Source organism: Lichenostomus cassidix, chromosome 7, assembly GCF_008360975.1.
Source record: "Lichenostomus cassidix isolate B80296 chromosome 7, HeHo_3.0, whole genome shotgun sequence".
Taxonomy (NCBI): Eukaryota; Metazoa; Chordata; class Aves; order Passeriformes; family Meliphagidae; genus Lichenostomus; species Lichenostomus cassidix.
In genome coordinates, this window is record NC_139488.1 from 34,242,246 (window position 1) to 34,262,480 (window position 20,235).

The 20,235-nt window shown below is 43.2% G+C and overlaps 1 protein-coding gene across 1 annotated transcript in view; it reads right to left on the reverse strand.

The window, feature by feature from the left end:
* Window positions 1-1,258: 1,258 nt before the first annotated feature.
* The window catches only part of QTMAN (queuosine-tRNA mannosyltransferase), a 197,184-nt gene continuing 178,207 nt past the window's right edge, over window positions 1,259-20,235 (reverse strand). The window contains exon 10 of the mRNA XM_085067150.1: window positions 1,259-4,881. Within this exon, the coding sequence (XP_084923276.1) occupies window positions 4,840-4,881 (42 nt within the window). The 3' untranslated portion in view covers window positions 1,259-4,839. The remainder of the gene's footprint in view (window positions 4,882-20,235) is intronic.

Here is a 20,235-nt window from a genome sequence, read left to right on the forward strand (position 1 = left end):
TTCACACAAGCTGTTTGTGTTTAAGGACAGAATCTTGAGCTCAACTGCAGCATAATTATGATGTCATTGAACACAGCAAAAGCTGCAGGCACACACCGTGTTTTCATCATGGCACTACCACTGCAGGCACTTTTGAAACACTACAGCATCTTCAGACTATAATTATAACTGTTGTTGTTTCTGTGGTTTCAAAGATAATAGAAGTTGTTCATAACATTTACACGATGCCAATGTGCTGCATGCAAAATATAGACTCAGTGTCATAGGCAAAATATTCCCACCAAGATACCTGCAGACCAGCAGGTTATGATTTAATATTATTGTGAGCATGAAATAAAAATGCAATACAAGAGATACAACCCCCAAATCCTTCCACCTAATCAGATAAACCAAGATAGACTTGCCTGGTTAACTGAGGGACAGATCCAACTCTTGAGAATCAGACTATTCAAAAACAATCCTGGCTTGCATGGTTTCACCAGCATTCCCCAACGGAGAGCCATCATGAAAGATGAAAAAGCTCCAATAGCAAAGACAACTGACAATTGGGGGAAAAAATAAAACCATTTACCAGTGCCCATGGTCCCCACCCTCCTCCCAGCCCATCTGAGGTGTCAGTGGTGTGGTGCCTCCTCACTCCACCCCAGGGAGCTCACAGCTGTGCCTCCCCCCAGGTGTTGCAGATGGGGTTTCCAGGAGGTCCTTTCAGTCAGGAATTACCTACAGCTGCTGTATAGAAAAGGAGAGAGTGGATCTCACACAGTTAATGGATAAGTTCACTCATCTTCAGCACCTTGCTGTTCAGCTTCACCCACAGAGGTGCAAAGAGAGGCAGATGTGGCATTTGGCAAGCTGTCAAGACACATCTTTCTTTTGAAAAGTAAGGTGCACTTCCCTGGCTGCTCTCAGCCCAGTCCTTCTGTCTTAGCAGCTCTGCTGTCAGCACTGAGGATGCCCTTTGCAAACATGGGCAAGGAGGAGTGATGATACAGGGGGGGAAACATCCATTTTCTCCAAGAGCAACCCAAAATGGAGACCTGCACTTTCCACCTCACTTTATTGTTGAGAGCTGCCCTCAGTCCTTGCAGACAATTCCTCACGGAGGTGTTCTTTCACCAGACACCAGCCAGGCCAAATTCACCTCCCTGGACTTTCCATCCTGCCACATGGAGGGTCTCATGCTGCACCCATAATGTGACACAGGGTGCAGATGCCACCGCCCTGACATCAATCATAGGCACAACACATAAACTTTCCGTTTTACCAGCGGTGTCATTTTTATTGTTTCATCCATCACACTGCACTCTTCACTCCGCAGGCAGTCTCTCCCTCTAAGTATTTCTTGGAGTTGTGGAGCCCGAGGACAGAATTGAAGCTTTGGAAGTATCATAAAGGTTATTCCCATTGACACCCACCACAATCTTATTGTCTCTCTAGCTAAATAGTGAGGGTCACTTGAAAAGTTAATGGTGATGCTGCTACTGAGAGTCTTGTGATGCCTGCACTTCCTGTCAGAAAAACACTCAAAGTGAATCTGAAATCAAAGTAGACAAAGCTAAAGTTCTGCTTATGAATGTCCCACCCAGTCATGGCAGCGTTGTCTCCTTTGATTTCAAATTCACTTTGAAACTCTCCAAACAGGAGGCACAGCTCAACCTTGGGACCAGAAGATGCAAAGTGGGAATGCCACCCATTCTCTTCTCACGTGGCTGGTGCTAACAGGTGGAGGATGCTTAACAAAAACCACAATAAGCCCCCAGTGCCAATTCCAAACAAGAATTATCCACCCACATTATCCTTTGGTGCTTGTGCTTCCCAGCATGGGTGTACAGGGCTTTTTATTATTCCAGAAACCGCCGAGCACAAACAGAGCAGCTCATTCCAGCTGAACCAGGACTTTCTGCATGAGCTGACATTTTGGAAAGTAGTTTCCTTTTTGGAGCTGAGATGGGATTTTTCTGGCTTAAGCAAAGTGGGAAATTGTCCACAGTCCTTAACTTCCACTCCTAGCATATTTTCACTAAGTAATTTGCAAGCAAAACAGTCCAGAAAATGCTCGGTCAGAGCAACATGTTTTTATAGCCACTTTATTTGAAAGAGCAGAATATTTTTGGTAATGTAGTTGGAATGACAGCTTCCTAATTTTTCAATACACCATTTACTGCCTTTGAACGCATTTATACCTTTGGATCTAGAGATGAAATTGAGTAGCAACTGCACCATGAGTGGTTTGAATCCACAGTCTGGAGGCACGAACAACCTTCCTCTCTCCAGAGTATGGGGAACCCAACAGACCCAGTGGAATGACAAGAGAGGACATTTTTCATGGGGACTGAAGCTCCCAGAGCAAGCCAACTCCTGCCTTCACAGTGCTACTTCTTCCCTGATGACACTTAGCTGGGAGCTGGGAAGGGCAAAGCTGGCAGACTGGAAGATTGCCTAATGTGCTGTGACTGACATGTAATCGAATATTCAACCACTGGTCCTCATGTCGGTGGCAAAGCGAATATGACACCCTTCAGCTTAGTTGTGATCACGCCTCGTTCTTCTGCAAACAGTTTCATAAAGGTGCAGCCTGGCTCCTTGATGAGGCGGATGTGTGAGATGGGAGAGCAGTCACGGAGGTCACCTGCTGCCAGGAACGTGGCGAGGACCTGCGAGGGACTGACCTTTAAATGCCAAACGCGTCCCTGCCGCGCCCTCAAACCAAGGTGGGACTGCTGCACGCTTTGCTTTCACAGCCACCATCGAGCTCAGTGACCTGGACGAGCCACCTGTTCGACATCAGAGGGGTCTTTATCTCTTGGAGCCTTTTTGGATCTGTGAGTGCCAAGAAAAAAAAAAAGATAGACACACACGCACACACATAAAAAGAAAAAAAAAAGAGAAAAAAAGAACATTTGGGGGTGAGAAACCCCAAGGGAAGGAACTCAGATGTTCGGGTCAGGCCTTAGAAAAGGTATCAATTCTTCTTTCCACTTAGCACAGCCTGCTGCCTGCCCGGGCTCTTTGTCTCTGCCCTCTTCCCAGTACAGAAAGCATTTCCCTTTTAAATGACATCTGAGCGCTGACATGCTGGAGGCACCCATCCTGCATCATCTCTGGCAGATGGTGCAGCTGGCCACGATTTTCGGGATTGCTTAAATAAAACCACAGTGCCATATCAAGAAATGTAGAGAAAACGCTCAACAGTGCTTAAGATGTTTAAACATCACAAACTGTCTAAGACTTCAGCTCACAGCGCTGCGCATTTTTGGTGATGTAACTGTTCTTATCGATGGTAACAGTGAAATCTCCATCATGACTCACTTCCTTTTCTTTCTGAAAGGCAGAGGCAAGTCCTATGACATTCCTGCTGTGACCCAATATTAAATTCTTTCACCTGGCTACATTAGGAAGGAATTTGGACATCTGTAAAGATACAAATCAAACCCTTGAGGTTTTTGGAGAAGGGAGCTCCACTGCTGCTGGCATAAAGTCTGGGATGTCTTGATGCCATCAGACAAGAAACTGACCCTTTCTCACAGTCCACAAAGCCAGAAGCACCTCTGCATGGCTTTCACAGACATCCAAGCAGTTTTATTGCAAGCAGTGATGCTCAAGCTGACAAAAATGCTGGTTTTCCTTTTTCCCTATGGTTTCACTTGCTTTGAGCTAATTAGCCTGATGGCCATTTCCCTGTCCCCTGGAGATACCATGTTTAGTGGTATATGTATTTTGGGGAAAAAAGCCTTTTAAGTGAAAATTGTCATTGTCGTATCCAGGAGTCATAGCTCCTTCTAGCTCTACAATAAGCCTTCAGCTTTTCTACTAGCGACTAAAATTAAGTGGGATACTGGGAAATAGCAACTTTAGGAAATTTTTAGTCAGAGGTACTGAAAGTTGTGAAAGTGAAAAAAGGCATTTTTTTCCAACTTAGTGGGACTCCTTTGAAAGTTTCAGCCCTGGTAGATCCCAAAACAAATGAGACAACCTTGCAGCAAATGTGAAGTTACCACAAAAGAGCCATTACCTGTAGGGGTCAAAGGAGACTCCTCACATCTGCACTGCAGTAAAGCTACTGAATCCAGTGATATCTGGGAATCTGCCTAAAACTTACTGCCTTCCCCAAAAAGAGAGGCACTTGGGATGACTTTAACATTCCAGAAACAAATGAAGATGCCTTGGTTTCATTCTCCAAACCCTCCTCAGTGTTATCTTGCCTCAGGAAAGAGTGCCTGCCACAGCAAAGCAGAGCAGCTTGCAAAGATATTCAGAAATCTCAACATGAAGCAAATCCCTGAGAAGCTGAGATGAATTCCCACCTAGTTGCAAGCAGGTATTTATTTCCTGGGCACATCGGCTGGCAAACCTCTAGATCTTTCGAAACACCATCACCCAGGGGCATCACCCCAGCATCCTCCTCCTCACATTGCCTTTTCTCCTAGCTCCCAAACTAGCTGGGAAAGCAGCAGGGAAAGGGAACGGAGCACTCCAGAGCTCCTCACAGGTCTCTGGATGAGGGCAGAGCAGTGAGCTCGGGCAGCTGGTCGCTTTCCACGGGGAGCAGCACACAGCTCAGCCGCGCCTGGGCACCTCCAGCCACAGATGTTGGCTTTTATTGCTCAGGTCTCCCATATCACTGGGCCACCTGTACAACATATTTAGCATACAGCAGCTATTCTGTTGCTGTTTGCACTGAAATAATCTTGGCAGGAAATGGCAGCTAAACCCGGGCGTAATTTTTTACACCGTGCGTAATGCGAAAAATCGCCTCTTTGGGTGAGTAATGTACTCTCGTTGGCTTCTTGGTGGAATATAGTGTTTCTTGTCCCATCAGAAATTGGCCAGAATTGGTATTTAATATCTGAAAGTCTCCATTCCGGGCCCAGACTGCAGTTCCTGAAAAAAAGAAGGGAACTTTTACAAACTCTGGATTTTAGATGTGGGATAATGTTGGCCCCTTCTCAAATGCCAAGATGGTGAAAGGCAGCCCCATCACAGAGTTGGGTTTGAATGGAGGCCTCAGATTCAAACACAGATCCAGGATTTGGATGTGGCTTTTGGATTTAATCCCATTCCCAGCCATATCCATTTGATGCAGCAGAACAGGCTATCACACTGGTTGAAAAAATACTTGGAGCATCTATTGCCTTTTTTTAATGTGAATTTCAAATTTTCTTCTCCCAGACTTAGAGAGGTGACATGACTGAATATTACAAGAACATCATTTTCAGCTGCTGTTCAAGACATACAGTAGGTTTTTTTCCCTCTGTTTGCTTTAAAAATTAGGTTGCTAATGATAATGTTCCTCTCATAGATGATCTTGTACTTTTTAATGATACCCATAGTTTTCCTCCACATAAATGACTAAATCCTCACAGAAATCTCTGTCTTGATTAGCACTCCTGCTAGTAAAATTTCACATACTAAATCAGTACCAGCTGTAGCAAGAAAGAATGAAAAAGGCAAGTGTAAATGTTCCATATGCCCTACCAAATTGGCATCTGTGTCAGTAACCCTGTGTTTTTTTAAACAATTGTATACATACATTCTCAGAAGTGTTTTGCTCACAGGATTCTGCAAGCAAAATTTCCTCTGTTGGTACATCACCGAAATGTCACATCTAAAAAAACCCCAGCAAGGAGTTTTGCTGCTTCTCCTTCCTACACCCAAGCCCAGCAATTCCATGAGTTACCTCGTTTGCTGCACCTTTGTTTTGACTCTCTGGGACACTCCTGCCGAGCTGCTCCACATTTAGCCCTCAGTTATTAGCAGCACCACCGAAAGCCAAAGCTACTAGGGCTCTGTAATTATTTCCAAGCTGAATTCAGAGCTAAGGGCTCGAGTTCCAGCTCGGCTGCTGGGGAATGCTGCTCCGATGAGCCAACAGTCTTTCGCGTGACTCATGAGTGATGATGATGCAGGAGGGAGCTCGTCCCGGGGACAGCCCAGAGCTTGACCCAGAATGGTCAGTGACTCAGCTTCACCATGCAAAATCACAGTTTGGGTGCAGGGTAGGTGATAGTTGCAGCCTCTTGGAGAGGCCTGACAGCTGTAAACTGGCTGAGCACCACCTGCTCCATGGCTGTGCTGTGCAGCAGAAGAAAGCCTGGAATACAGTGCGATAAACATGAGCACAACACAACTTGAAAGTAAGCAACTACGTCCTCAGCAAAAACACTTTCAAGTCAACTTATGCCTATCCTGCCACTGGAATTCAATCAGTATGGCAGAATGGGCTTCCAAAGTTAAACAAATGCTAACTCGTGCTCCAAATGGGTAGCAAATGCCTCCTGCAGAAAGGCGATCTGGAGCCAGGCTGTCCACTGGTGTAAGGCAACCTCACTTCACTGGACCTGGGTGGAGCTGTGCTGATCAACACCAGCTGATCTGCAGCAAACCCCAAAGCCAGCCACCGTCCTTCCCTGATGTGGGATGATACAAAGTAAACAGGAAAAGTTAAGAAGCAGTTAAGGGCATTAATCGGATGTTTCTGGGAATTATAAAATATTTCTCGAATTTCCAAAAGTCAGGAAGACCCTCTCTCCTCACACTCTCAGCCATGACAAAGTGGTGACACTTGTTCTCATTTTTTTCCAGTGCAATGTGGAGTGTATATTTGCACATCATGTCATGCCTGTCCATGGTAATCAGAAGCCATTATTTCCAAAAGCTCAAAATTCCCTCCTGGACTCTGGTATGCCAAGTTTTACTTCACAGTGATTTCTTTTCTTTTCTTTCTTTTTTTTTTTCATGGTTGATTTATAATTGCTGCAAACAGAAGTTTATAATGGAAATGCTGACAAAACCATAACTACAGTGTCACGTTAACACTACCATTGCTGCCTCTCTGTCAGACTTTCCTTTAACCCTATGAGCCAAGACTTGGATCAAGTAACAACAAAAGCCCAGAATACACAGGGCAGAGTAGACAGAGTGGAGAAGTGGAGACAAAACTCCTAGAATAAAATCCTTGCCTCAGTGAAATCAAAGGGATTTTATCCCTGGTGTCTAGTCTCACTTCTGCCAGACACTTGCTGTGCAATTTGGATAAATTTATCCTCTGCAAAATGGACAGGAAAATATGTTCTGCACTTACCTTACAAGTGTCGGAGCATGATTAGCAAATCAGGCTATTAAAGGAAGCAGGGGAAGGCTGAGGATAAATATAAACACTACCTACATATTTACCAAAAAAAAAAAATAGGCAAATACTAGCCTAGGAATCCTCTATGCATGGAGGGTGGAGGATCTTTACTGCTCTGCCTGCATGTATTTACACAGAGACATCAATATAACATTTCCCTGCAACACCCTCATTATTTGGGTCTTCTCTCATGTTTGTGATTTTCAATTTTATTCCTGGCTTAGGTCTCATTCCTGACATTTTTATGTAGGTTTTGTATGCAATAATATACATGCATTAGATGGTGTTGAAACCATCAACCCGAATTACTATTTTTAGCGCAGTGCAGAGGATGGGACAGAGACATAAGTGACAATTAAAGAGAATATATTCAGAGCTGTCATCAACAAATATTTTTTTCTCTTGCCAGGAATCCTGAGTGCGTAGAAGGGCCTCCTAGGCAAAGTTTTTAAGGCAAAACATTCGGGTCATTCAAAAAAAAAAAGAAACCAAACAAACCCACAACTAAATGACATCACCAGGAGGCTGGGTTACTCCAAGGTTCCCAATCACCGACTTTGCGAGAAAACTCTTATTTGCTCCCTCAAATTGCTGATCTGCCTCTTTGCTTCTGTGCTACCCATGCACAGTGCCTGCAGATGTATATAATTTACAGAGCTTTCCTCATCAAGGGGATTAGGCAGCTCTCTTTCAATATGTATAAGAAGTACAAACACACACTTACCCACTATGTTCTACGCCTGCTTGCAACAAACAGCTGAACAGATTGTGATGAAATTCAGACATTGACAATCTGACAAAAAACTTCTTTTTTCCCTTAAAATCTGGCTTCCAGAAGTTTTGCAAATCTAAATATTTTATTTGAATACCGCGAGGGCCCCAATCTTACGGAAAGCCTATGAAGCAAACATGGAGATACGTGCAGCTAAGGAGGGAAAAAAAAAATAGCACAGACACATACACAAAACACATCTATTTGGTGCAACTTGCCAATTTTCACAATGAGTCGGGTGCGTTTTCTCTGCCTGGCTCCTGAGACTGCAACTAGACTCCTCTAATAAGCACTTTTTGCCCACCAGTGTGTCAACGGTGCTTTAACAGTAGTTTCAGTGTCAAATTGCCCTTTCCTCAGCAGGGATTGTTAAGCCTTTCTGTATTATACTTCCAAGACTCTCACGAGCTGGAGTTGGGAGATATAATATTTTCTTTGAAGTTTGCATTTCACAACACACTGGGATGCAAACAAGCTCCAGTTTCTCAGTAGTCAAACAATTCTGGCACACAGGGACTAGGACTAAATATTGTACCAAATTTTCTAATTACGTCTTTGTGATATTTACTACACGATGTTAGGTGAAAGCAGATCCTAATCAATATAAACCCCCTTGTCTAAACAGGACATCTGGGCTTTGAAATATTCTGTTTGTTGTCTCGAAATTACCCTGTAGCAAGCCACTGTAACAATATAATATCTTAGTCATGGAAAACTTTGGAGTATTTCTGATAAACTTATCATAAACAGATGAGTGCTTTCTCTCTTTCAGTATTAAGGTGATGTAAAAAGTGAAGATAAAAGTCAGCTGTATGCATAAAATCATAGAGACTTTTGCCAACAAAATGCTGTGTTTACAAGTTTAAAAGATCCAAAGTCTGAAAAGGCAAAAAATTAGGATTCTTAAAGTAACACTAACTCAGCCACATGGCACATCCTGGCAAGCACATTTAGCAAAATAAACATTAGCATATTCATATACACATTTCTAGAGCAACGTATTTTTAATGTGGCCAAACTAATTCAACAATGGGAATCTCAACTTTTCTCATTTTAAGGCCAGATTCTCAGCTGGCAGAGACATATTATTTCAACAAACCGACATCACCGACAGCAGCGAAGCAGCAGAGCCGCCTCCTCCTGAGCAGGCAAGTGCCAGAATCTGATGCACTTACGATGACAAGTCTCTCTTTCTGACTTCATTATCAATATTCATACAACAAGACAGACAGATGTGACTGAGAATCAGCTCCTCAGATAGAATCCTGAGCCTTCCACTACAAAAGAATTCATGAGAGTCACTTTTCCGCCCGTATTTTGTCACGTAAGAGAGGCGGGAGGAATCCAGCCCCCCCTGGCAGGAGGATTTCACAGCACAAGACATGGGCAGTTGTAACTCTTTGGACCTGAATTTTGGATGATGCTGATTTTTACTGATTCTCTGGGTTTTATCTGACAATCCCTCGACTTGTTCTTCCGACAGCAACGAACTGCACTGGAGGGGAGCATCTCCCCTCATCACAGGCATGTCAGCGCACGATCCATTCCCACATGATCCATTCCCACATCCAAGCCTTCCCACAGAGAAAGTTTTCTGTGCCGAGGACATTCTCCATGGATAACGAGGCAGATCCCAGCTCCCAAAGCAGCTGCCTTTGCAAAGCTGGCTTATCCCATCACCCCCCAATTGCCCTTGGTGGAGAGGATCTCGGGATGGCTCTGAGCCAGCAGCACCAGCCTTCTGCCATCCCACCCTCCCAGCGCACCAGGGCTCCACAGCCTGGGATAAGGGGATCTAAAAATGACACAAAGCCCCCTTTGCCCCACCTTAATATGACCTATGCTAAATCCAGCTTGGCTGGGGCTGAGGATCAAGGCCCTTAGACACTCTTAGCTTAATGCTCCAGGTAGGAATATAACTCCCCCCTATCAGCCCCTGTTTATTTTTATTTTTCAAGTGCTCAAGGCTCTGGTCAGGACTACAGCCCTGCTGAGTGACATGCTCTATAAATATGGAAAAACCTCAAAAAATCTCAGTTTAAGGAAAGGTTACATGAAAAAAAGGCATCAAGAGGCAATTGCATGCAAGTTGTTTGTATATACTATGTGCACATAGTTTGTTGTTTGATTTTTTTTTTTTTTTGCCAAGGATCTTGAACCTCACCCAGCTGGACTTGGAGGCATCCGGAGCGAGTTGGTTAATTGCTAACAGCCTTCATAAAGACACACAGGGAATTAATCCTCAGATCACCTCTTTTCCCCTTTGCAAGTCACAAAAAAAAAAAAAAAAATCAGAGGAAAGCTTAGCTGTCCGTACTGTTTCCAACAGTAAATGTTGCCTTTTCAGAGCTAGATATGTCAGGGAAAAAAAATAAAACTGGAAAGCACTTCACACCTTTGAGCTCTGTAGCCTGTTAACAAACTGGAGAGATATTGGCAAAGAGGTTCAAAAGTTAGTAGGGGCGACAGACAGAAGAACAGACAGTGCAATTGCTTCATTTCCATAAGCGCTCATGCCAAAAAAATCAGATCTGATTAATAATTTAAAAACAAACAAACAAAAACCCCCATTATTTTGAGAATCAGGAATAAGTCTGACTGGAAAGTTAGGAGAGGCCTGGACATATAAAAACAAAAGGTTATGGGGCAAATCCTGAGTTTGAGGCTTTTTTTACAGCCCTTCCACATGAGCTGGATGGCTCATATCCCGCAGGGACACCACCCTCCCCTGGCACCCTCAGGGGCACCCAGGGTGGGAATGGCCACCCTAGAGCCCTGGGCCAACTGACCAGAGACACCCCAGGCTCTGAAGATCTAAAGATCCCCCGAATAATCCTATTCAGGGAGAAGAATTATAACCATGAAGGGCAAAAACGGGGGGAAACGGGATCCTTCCTCAGGCCCCTGGCAGACACGGAGAGGACAATGGGGAAATAAGAGCTAACACAAAAGTTTCCTCGAGTACGTCCTCAGCCACTGTGGTTTCAGATGAGAATTTCCAGAGGCAGGAACTAAAAGAATATTATGATTTTCTTTGGGGGATTAATTACTTTGCCGCTTGTTACCTTTTGTTAGAGGCATGACACCCTGTAACCTCGTTGCACAAGGCACCAGATGTCCATTTAAATGTCAGTTTTGAACGAAAAGTGTTTGTTTTCCCATTTGAGTCCGCGAGTTATTTTCTTTCTGCTAAAACCCCCATGAATTTTAAGGCGAGCAGACACCAAAACGTGCTAGAAATGATACAGACGGGTGCTGAGTTCTCTGGGTGAAAATAAATAAATAAAGGCAGTCCTTCCTCCTGCTCGCGTTTGCTGGGGACGCGTATCCCCTTACAAATAAAAAAAGTATTAAGAACATGTTATGAAAAATAACAAAGAATGGCAGAGAAATCAAAAAGTGAGTGGCACTTCAGATGGAGTTGAGCAAATTAAGTCATTGACCTGAAGAGGAGATTAATACCAAACAAGGTGCCCCTTCTTCTGAAGTAATGAATATTCTTCAAACAGCAAGGGAGCACTGACTGCTGTTTGATGCTGATGACATTGAAAATTTAGGAGAACAGAAATTCCATCATTTTTCATTTGTATGCAAATGTGCCTGTTCCAGAAATTAACCCCTGAACCCCATGTCAGTTTTCATCTGGAGGAATTCTCTTCGCTCGCATCACACAGCGCAGCCTTGCTGCTATCCTGGGGTCACTGGGGCTTCCCCACACACAACAACACAAAACCCTAAAACAAAACAACCAGAAGGAAAAAAAAAAAGCCCCAAAAAAACAAAAAAAGGGAAGAAAGTAGGGTGGGGGAAATTGGCCAAATCATGCCAGGCTTTGTTTCCCCCCATTAATGGGGTATAAAGGAGCAATAGAAGGCAAAGCCTGTTGTAAAATGCACATCTCTAATGCCTGGCTCTGGGTCCTGGCATCATTGTCATGCAAAAGGCAGCTCTACCTCTTTAGGCAGAGCAGCACCCACTAATCACTTCCACTGGTGTTAAGGTGAACCTCGGGCCAATATACAACCCGTATTACTCTTCCTTTCAGCTCGGGCTTCCACTGTTAAAAAGTTCCTTTGTCACTTAGCACCTTAGACAAATGCGACTATCTGCATCTGAAGGGGAAAGAGATGATGGAGGTTTTTTAATTGATGTGGATTTAATTATGCTAATTTAGACAGCTGTAAAGCCTTTTCAGTAGAGCTGCATAATGGGACCAGCAAATACAGGTGTCCTTCACTGCAGGCGCTTAATGTTTAACCTCAGTGGTTTTGTAAGGAAGGGAAAATGCAAAGTAATGGTTAACCAGCAGAAAGCTCTGTTTCTTGAGGACCTAAAGAGGACACTTCACTTTGATTCTCCCTACAACCCCATTGAGTGCTGCAGAAATCCACACACGCTGAGCAGAGCACAAATACTTTTCATTGCAGTGATGAGGATGAGGCTGAGGCAGAAACAAGAGGGTTCCGGTCTGCCACAGACTTCAGCATCCTGTACAGGGTGTCCTTCGCTTAATTTAGGCCATCTCCAAATAAATGCTTAATTTAAGACAGCCCTTTCTTGTCCTCTTGTTTAATCTTTTGTATCTGACCACCTACAGCACCAGCAATGATTAAAAACAGTAAGCAAGGTATCTTTTTTGGGTGTTTTCTTGGCATCTCACCCAGACCCCTGTGAGGCTGCTATGCCTTTACCTTTCTCAATATTCCTTATGCCACAGCCTACATCCTTTCTCTAGGCTGGGGCTGACACCTCCAGGGCCCATCTGGAGATTGCCAGGGTGTGAGTTTGGGCAGTTTGGTTCCCCAGGGTGGTCATGCACCATGGAACATCAGCTCTGCTCCCAGGGAAGAGTGAAAATGCTTGGCCAAAGGTGAGGAAGGGACCACTGGGCTTTTTTAATATAGAATGAATCACAGCCCAGATGTGCCTGTGGGTGCTGGAACAAGATGATCTCTAAGATCCCTTCCAATCTAAATCATTCTATGATTTTATGATTCTGTGATTGCCAGAGGCAGCCTCAGTGACCAGGTACCAAGTGTCCCCTTGAAGCTCTCCTGTTCTGTAGCACTGTCTTATTTGTATGACCACTACATTTTTTTTTAATAGAAATTGCTATTTATTAAGCACTTATTAGAGTAGGACTGAAATCCTTGGCATACAAATTCTGGTAGACTTCACTGAAGCGATTTCATGTGTTACTGGCTGAACTACACATCACTCATGGCTGATGCACCAAGCACAGTCTGCTCAGGAAGGTGGATTTTGGGCTGTGCTTTCCTCCCAGAACATCTCTTTTTTAAAGGAGTGCTGCCAAACTGGTGAGTATGCTGGAAATATGCACTGCACCATCAGATGGAGTTGATTAGGGTAAGGCAGGAGTGAGATTAAATCCAGGTGTACAAAACTATCCACTGCCACATCTTCTTTAGGTGTCCTGAGGCAGAAAGAGATAACAGAAGTGCTTTCCCATCACAGTGTGGAGTGACACTGGGAGCTGCTCTGCATGTCTGGGTCTGTCTCCATCATGGTGGCACCAGGACACTGCACGATCCCTAACCATTCCTAAAGAGCACCAGAAATGGGCTTTTATACCATTTTACACTGAGCTTATACGATTTGCCCATGGTCATTGAGAGCAGAGATGGAACTTCAGATTTTGACTTTTTTTTCCATTTTTTGATGCCCCATTGCAATCCCCTCTTTCCCCACCTTTTCCCTCCCTTTCTGTATTTCACTTTCTTAGCTCCAGGCACTGGCTATGGCCATCCTCTCCATTTTGGCAAGAGTTTCCTGTTCTGGGAAATGCTAACAATGGGCACCTGGTCCCATATACCAAAGTCCCATATTCAACCAAATTTCCTGGCTTCCAAGTCTGCAAATTCTGCTCCCTATATACAGATAATTCTCCCCAAACACTGAGTCCCCTCAGCTCCTCTTCAGGAACTGCAGAGTGCTCCATAGCTATTATATTCACATGCATTTATGACAATCATTAGCTTGATGAGCTTGATGGTGACAGGGTCAGTCATCCTTCACTTCACCCTCCTTCTATGGCCCAAAGCTGGATTCAACACCCAAGGACCCAAATCAGGCTTGCACAGCAGCTGAAGGGCCAAACTCCAGTTAATCTGGAAGATATCCTTCCCAACAACCACACCTGACCTCCTGGCCTGCTTTCCCCAAACCCTCCTGGGTTGTTCTGGCAGTTGGGACACCGAAAATGCACTTGGGGTTGGGTCGAGTTTTCCTCGTGGCTGCTCTGAGCTCTTTGATGCCATTTTCCTTGACTCACCCTCGATTGTGGTGAATGGTCTCTATTACATTTTCAGATAACCTGATATCCACACGAAAGGCTTTGGGGTGGGTTTTGTTTCAAGTGTTATCCATTCTTAGGTTTGCCCGATGCAGAAATGTAAGAATTGGTCCTAGAGCCAGCCAAATCCTGGTGCTTAGCCCAGCAGTAGATCGAATTTCTTCTGCATACCCAGGATGAAAATGCACAGACTCTTTACCAGGGACAGCCAACATACAACATACCAGTGTAAGCACTCTGCTCTGTATTTTAACAGATTTTAGGAATTTGTGGGAATTCTCTTTAATGCTGGAGAGGAAAAGATCTGAAGAAATGCTCTAGCAAAAAAATATACAAATGGGTGCTTTGATAACTATAAAGTTGCTTTCTTGGACCGAGAGCCCACATTAGGAACCAAATAAAATATTTAAAGGCAAAAATCCTGCAAAGTTTCCTCCCGCGAAAGGGAAAATATGGTCTATGCTATACCAGACCTTCCTTTTGCAAAATCTGTTTAGGAGTTGCCATGAAACAAGCAGGATTCAACAAAGAGCTTGACAATTTCTGTTAAAGTTGCTTTTATATATATTTCTAGGAACGGTTGGTTTGATTTTTCTTTAAAACCAAGTGTCAGGTTGCATTTCAGACCACATATAAATATAATTTTGCTCTCACATAATGCTTTTGTATCTGGTGTAATTCCATTTACTGCAGCGGTGTTACCTTTCAGTTACCCTAATGGGAACAAGAGCAGAATTACACTGATAAAAAAAGCTGCTTACAGAAAGAAGTACAGAAAGAAAGAACACAGGAATAAATACTTCCTCTGGCTTATTTAATATATTTGTTTGTCCAAATTGTAGCAAAGATATTTATTTCAAGGAATATTGTTTGATCAGCAAGAGTAAACACTGATATGTCTCAAACTCCAACATGCAGTTTTTACAATTCATCAAACGACACCTAAGATTGTTTAGCTGGCCAACAAAAAGAAACAACAAAAGGTTTCAGGTCATATAATTATACCCTTGTGTTTCCCAACTTTCTTAGAAATCTCTGTCTAAAAATAATCCCAGCATCCGGATGCCTTGCAGAATTGGCTTATTTTGAAACATATAAAAACTCTTATTGCAGCCTTAGCCATTTTAAGGTCTCGGTGCTGACACGGAGTAATAGTGCTTAGCACCACTATATACCGCTTTCCATCTCCAAAGCACTTTACAAACATTAGCTAATTAATCCTCACAACACCCCTGTGAGGTATGTAGGTAAGTATTGTCATCCAATTAGGTAAGTATTAAGCACTGTTATCCCACCAGATAAGTATTAAGGTCTCCCATTTTACTGGGGATCCTGAGGACAACAGGTTAAGTTGCTTACCAAAGGTCACAGGGGGAGCTGGTAGAATAAAACTTGGGATGCTTTGGTTTCTTGGGGGCTATTCAGGCATCTGGGCAGCATCCGGTGCTGCTCCCTGCACAAAGGCATCCCTGGCCATCCACATGGAAATTAGGGTTTTCTATACCCCTCTGAGACACAGAGCAATGGGTACAGCACGGTGGAAAAGATGTGCCTGAGGAGCACAGCTTCCCCTTTTTGGGGTGGGCAAGGATGGCATCACCCAGCAAAGTTCTCAGGAAACTTTTAAGAATAAAGTTCTTGGATCAGGGAGTTTTCCTGTGGGCGCACATGGACATGAATTCAAAAGTATCATCAGGCCTTGCTGACCAAAATCTCTTTCTTCCCCGCTCAATTTGCCTTTCTTTCCCACTGTTCTATAGAGATGGACTCATATTAAAGCCTCACATCCTTGCCAAAAAGATATAAACCTTTCCATTGTGGCTTGCATCTTCTGAACAGAAAAAAGTCAAATTTGAAACCTCAGCTCAGAGAATTCCAGGTATTTAGGGAGGCTTGAATCTCCAAACACACCTGGTGGGACAAATCCCTTTTCAGAGGATCTAGAGAACAGGACCAGCCCAGCACATCTTGGGTTTAATCGAGTCTCAACAGATGTCAAGCTGGTGAAATAACATCATCTGTCCCCCAGAGACAATGCCAGCGTTCACATCTGCTTCCAATTTCACTTCACTGCTGGGGAAAAAGTGAAAGCTCCTACTGTAAATCCACTTGGAGCTGCGGTTGGAAGTTAAAAGAGTCCTGAACAAAGGCCCAGAGGTTGGACTTGGTGATCTTGGAGATCTTTTCCAACCTAAATGATTCTGTGATTGGCTTGGAGTCTGATGGGTTTTGTGAAGTTGTTGAACTCTAAACGAGTGTGAGAAGGCCCCAAAATAGGAAAACCCACCCTGAGGGAGCCTGTAGAGGGTGCAGCTCTAGCCAGGGCACATGGCAGGGTCTGCCCAAGGACACATCACTTGTGATGGACACTCAGCACTGTCCTCTGCTCAGCAATTTGGCACTCGACTCGTGGCAAAGTCACCCAGCTCTTCTTCTGGGTGCAAGGGACAAGCAGGGCAATGCTGCAGCTCAAGCTGGAGCTGAGGCAAATCCCAAGTGTTAAAAAAGAAAGAAAAAAAGACCTTGACTAGATTTCAACTGTGCTGATTTATGTTTTCAAGTGGAAGGCGGTTTTAGCCGAAGTAAACTACACAGTTTTTAGATCATTCAAAATTCATGGCAGTTTGATCCCACAGGACGTCAAACAAACACAAATGATTTGCCAGGAATCCCTACAAATTGAAATAACCAAACCACACATGGTTCCAGCAAAAGTCTTGAACCGGTTCTAAGGAAGGAAAAAATAAGGATTTAAATAGAGGTTTTAGATTTTATTCATCTACACAAAAATATCTCCCTTTGCAATGCACATCCAGATCAAATGCACACGGAGAAGGAGCACAAATATATAACATCTTGAAACTCAAAACTCCTCCAACCCACAAACCAATAGGAAATAGAAAAATGAAAATAAGAGTCATGAAGACAGAAGGTACATTTAGATTGTCTTGCACTGTCTGGAGTGGTTTTATTTTAACATAGGGCTGAAATAGAAAAGGAATTAATCTGAGAAAACTAACACAAAATGCAGGTAACAGACATATCATGTGTGGTACAGTCATGAGAAAGAAAACAGACAACCAAAACTGTGACAAGAATGTGCTTAGTTATTATATTCTTTCAAGCTTGGTCTGCCAGCATTTTTTCCCTTTTTTTTTCCCCTATGTACTGGTCATCTGTGTCTGCCAAAAGACTTTTCGTGGATTTCTGCAATTCCACTTCCCCCCAAACAGAGGAAATGATGTTTCTCCACAACCACAAGACCCAGCTGTAGGTTTTACACCACGATTTGTAGCTGTAAACTAACACAGTGACATGCCACCCCCCTGCCTAAATAACCAAGAGCAAGCCAGTAGCAAAAATTCAGTGTGGGTTATGCGAAATGAAAGGATTAAAAAAATGAAAAGAGCATTCACTTCATGTTGCTCCTTTAAAACATTATCACACAGCTCCTTTTTTTTTCCCTAACCTGACCTTTTTTTTCCCCAACGGTTTATCTATAACTTAATATAACTAATTCTTTTGAAATAATGTTCACAGTTAGCATAATTGGTGTTATATAGTTCTAATGTACATTACAGAATATTCTGTCACTAGACACTAAATTGAAATTTTAAAGAAAATGATAGAAATAGCTGTAAGGGAAAAAGTACCCTTTTAAATCTAATTTGCTATGCACCGCAGTAGGGTAATGGATGCAATGAAAGTTCCTTTATTGAGTTCCCATGTCCAAAAGGTATTTAGGTAGCAAAGGATGTTAAGCAGACCCCCTGTGCTCCTCCTTTAAGTAAAGATAGCAGGAAATAAGGTATATAGGTTTGTGTCCTCCTGATTTTTATTTCCTCAGGAGTACAACTTATGCAAAGGGCACCTTAGGCTACTTGGAGGATCACAAAGGGTGCCCTCGACCCCCTCGCTGTCTGCATGAATAGAAGCATCTAAAGGATGGCTGAAGCCATACAGCGAGTTAAATCCTTCAGGTGGGTCTTTTCAAATTCCAATAGTGAGGAGTTACTGGAGAATTGGTAAGGATTTCACTAGGCCCCAGCAGGTTTGAGATCAAAAGCCCTGGTTAAATAAAAGCCTGTTGGGAAATCTTAAAACCTCTTTGTAATGTAACTTAAAAAAGTTAATACAAAGAGCCCTTAGACTGAAGCCTGTAACAGCATGAACAAAGAGTATATCAAAACTGATTCCATTAAGGGAAGGCAGACAAATAAATTCATTTAATTTAAAGAGAAATCAGATATATTACTCTGCTAAAATCTAAAAAGCATATCAGGAAAAAGAAGCCAAACAGATTTTACAATACACATGCACATAGAGCTGTGAAAAATAGAGATAGATATATATAAAATCTATTTATAAATATCTCTCAGAACAGAGAACAGAACATTATATACACACATATATGTTTAAGTATCAATTTATCCAATATGTGCATGTGTGTGTGTGTGTATAATTCTAATATATACATATTTTTATCATTTATGAGGCCTCACGCTGGGCTCTCAAATCTGCAGTTAGATATATCTATATATGTATCCAGAAAAACGCAGCTGAAAGAGCCCCTACATTCAAACTGACACGAGACATTTTTCAACCCAATTAATTAAAAAAGATGGGTGCTCATCAGTCAGCTGGCACGGGATTTTTCTCCATCATCTTGCCAAAGTGTCACAGTGTTAGTTGCGCAGCATGTTGGAAACAGAAAATCTGGGACTAGGATTTCGGTATCATTTATTAGCTGACCTCTTTCCCAGCAGCTCTTACACTTTTAACTCGTTGGGGGTCCTGCACCGGAGGTGGGAGGGTAGGAGAGGAAAGAGGGAGAATCACTTGGAACCATTTATGTTGGGGAAGTCCTGTCAGATCATCCTCTCGGCGAGATGCTTGGAGATCTCATGTTGGACACCCACACTGGGGATGGTGCAGCATTTGCTCACAGCAAGCTGTCTGCTGAGCATCCCACGAGCAGGGAAGGAAGGCTGTGTCCCTGGGGACCACGGCTGGGGGTCTCTGCCTTGGCCCAGGGTGGGGTCATTGGGGTGCTGGATGCTCTGGACCCCATGGGAGGAAAGGTCCTCTTGCCCCATGGCTCATTCTCCCCACAACAGACACCAAGAATTTTGCTCCCTCCACCCTCCAAGAAAGGAAAGGAGGGGCTGAGTTTAGCTAGTTTGTGAGGTTTTTCATTGTTATTGTCATGGGGGAGAAGGGGGTATCTCCTTAGCCAGGAAGCACATTTCACTGTTTCAGAAATAATATTTCTCTCACAACTCCATAGGCTGTGCAGCTGGAGGAGGGAGATGCATGTGTGGCACAAATGAGGGTGAATGCCTGCAAAAATTAAAGTTCTATGGGATTTTTAAAAAAACCCACTTTTCTCCTTATAACTAAATTCTGGCATTTTAGTTCAGCAATGCTAATCCCGAGTTCATTTAGGTTGTGTACAGTGAGGTAATGGGATCCACCCTCATTCTCTAAACCCCAATTCATGCTACCAACCCATGAAACACAGCAGAAACAAATCACTCTGTACCCCTACTCTTTAATAATATTATTTCTGGCGATAAGAAATCAGCAACGTGTCTTACATATGGTGCCTTTCATCCCAGTGAGCAGCAATGGTTGCACAGCCCATACTAACAGCAATTATTTCATTATTTTATTTATTCTTATTTTATTTTATTTTAACTTAAAATGTACATCAAATCAAGGCCTTTTAACTATAAGTATGGTTATCATTTTAGCAATGCCATTCATGGTGATTTTGTGTGGATTCCATCAAATGAGTACAGGGAGCACTATTTATCAACAGACCATTGCTCTGTGCACCAAACCACTGTGGTGACCACCAAGGAAATGCCCTTTGCAACAGAAACCACAGAAAAATGGCAAAATGAAGGATTCCAGATGAACAAGGGACCACAAGGAAAATCCAGGTGAAAGGCACTGGCATTTGGGAACTTTGTTTTCAGTGCTGTGACTCACATTCTTGCCCTAGCAACAAGTATTTAA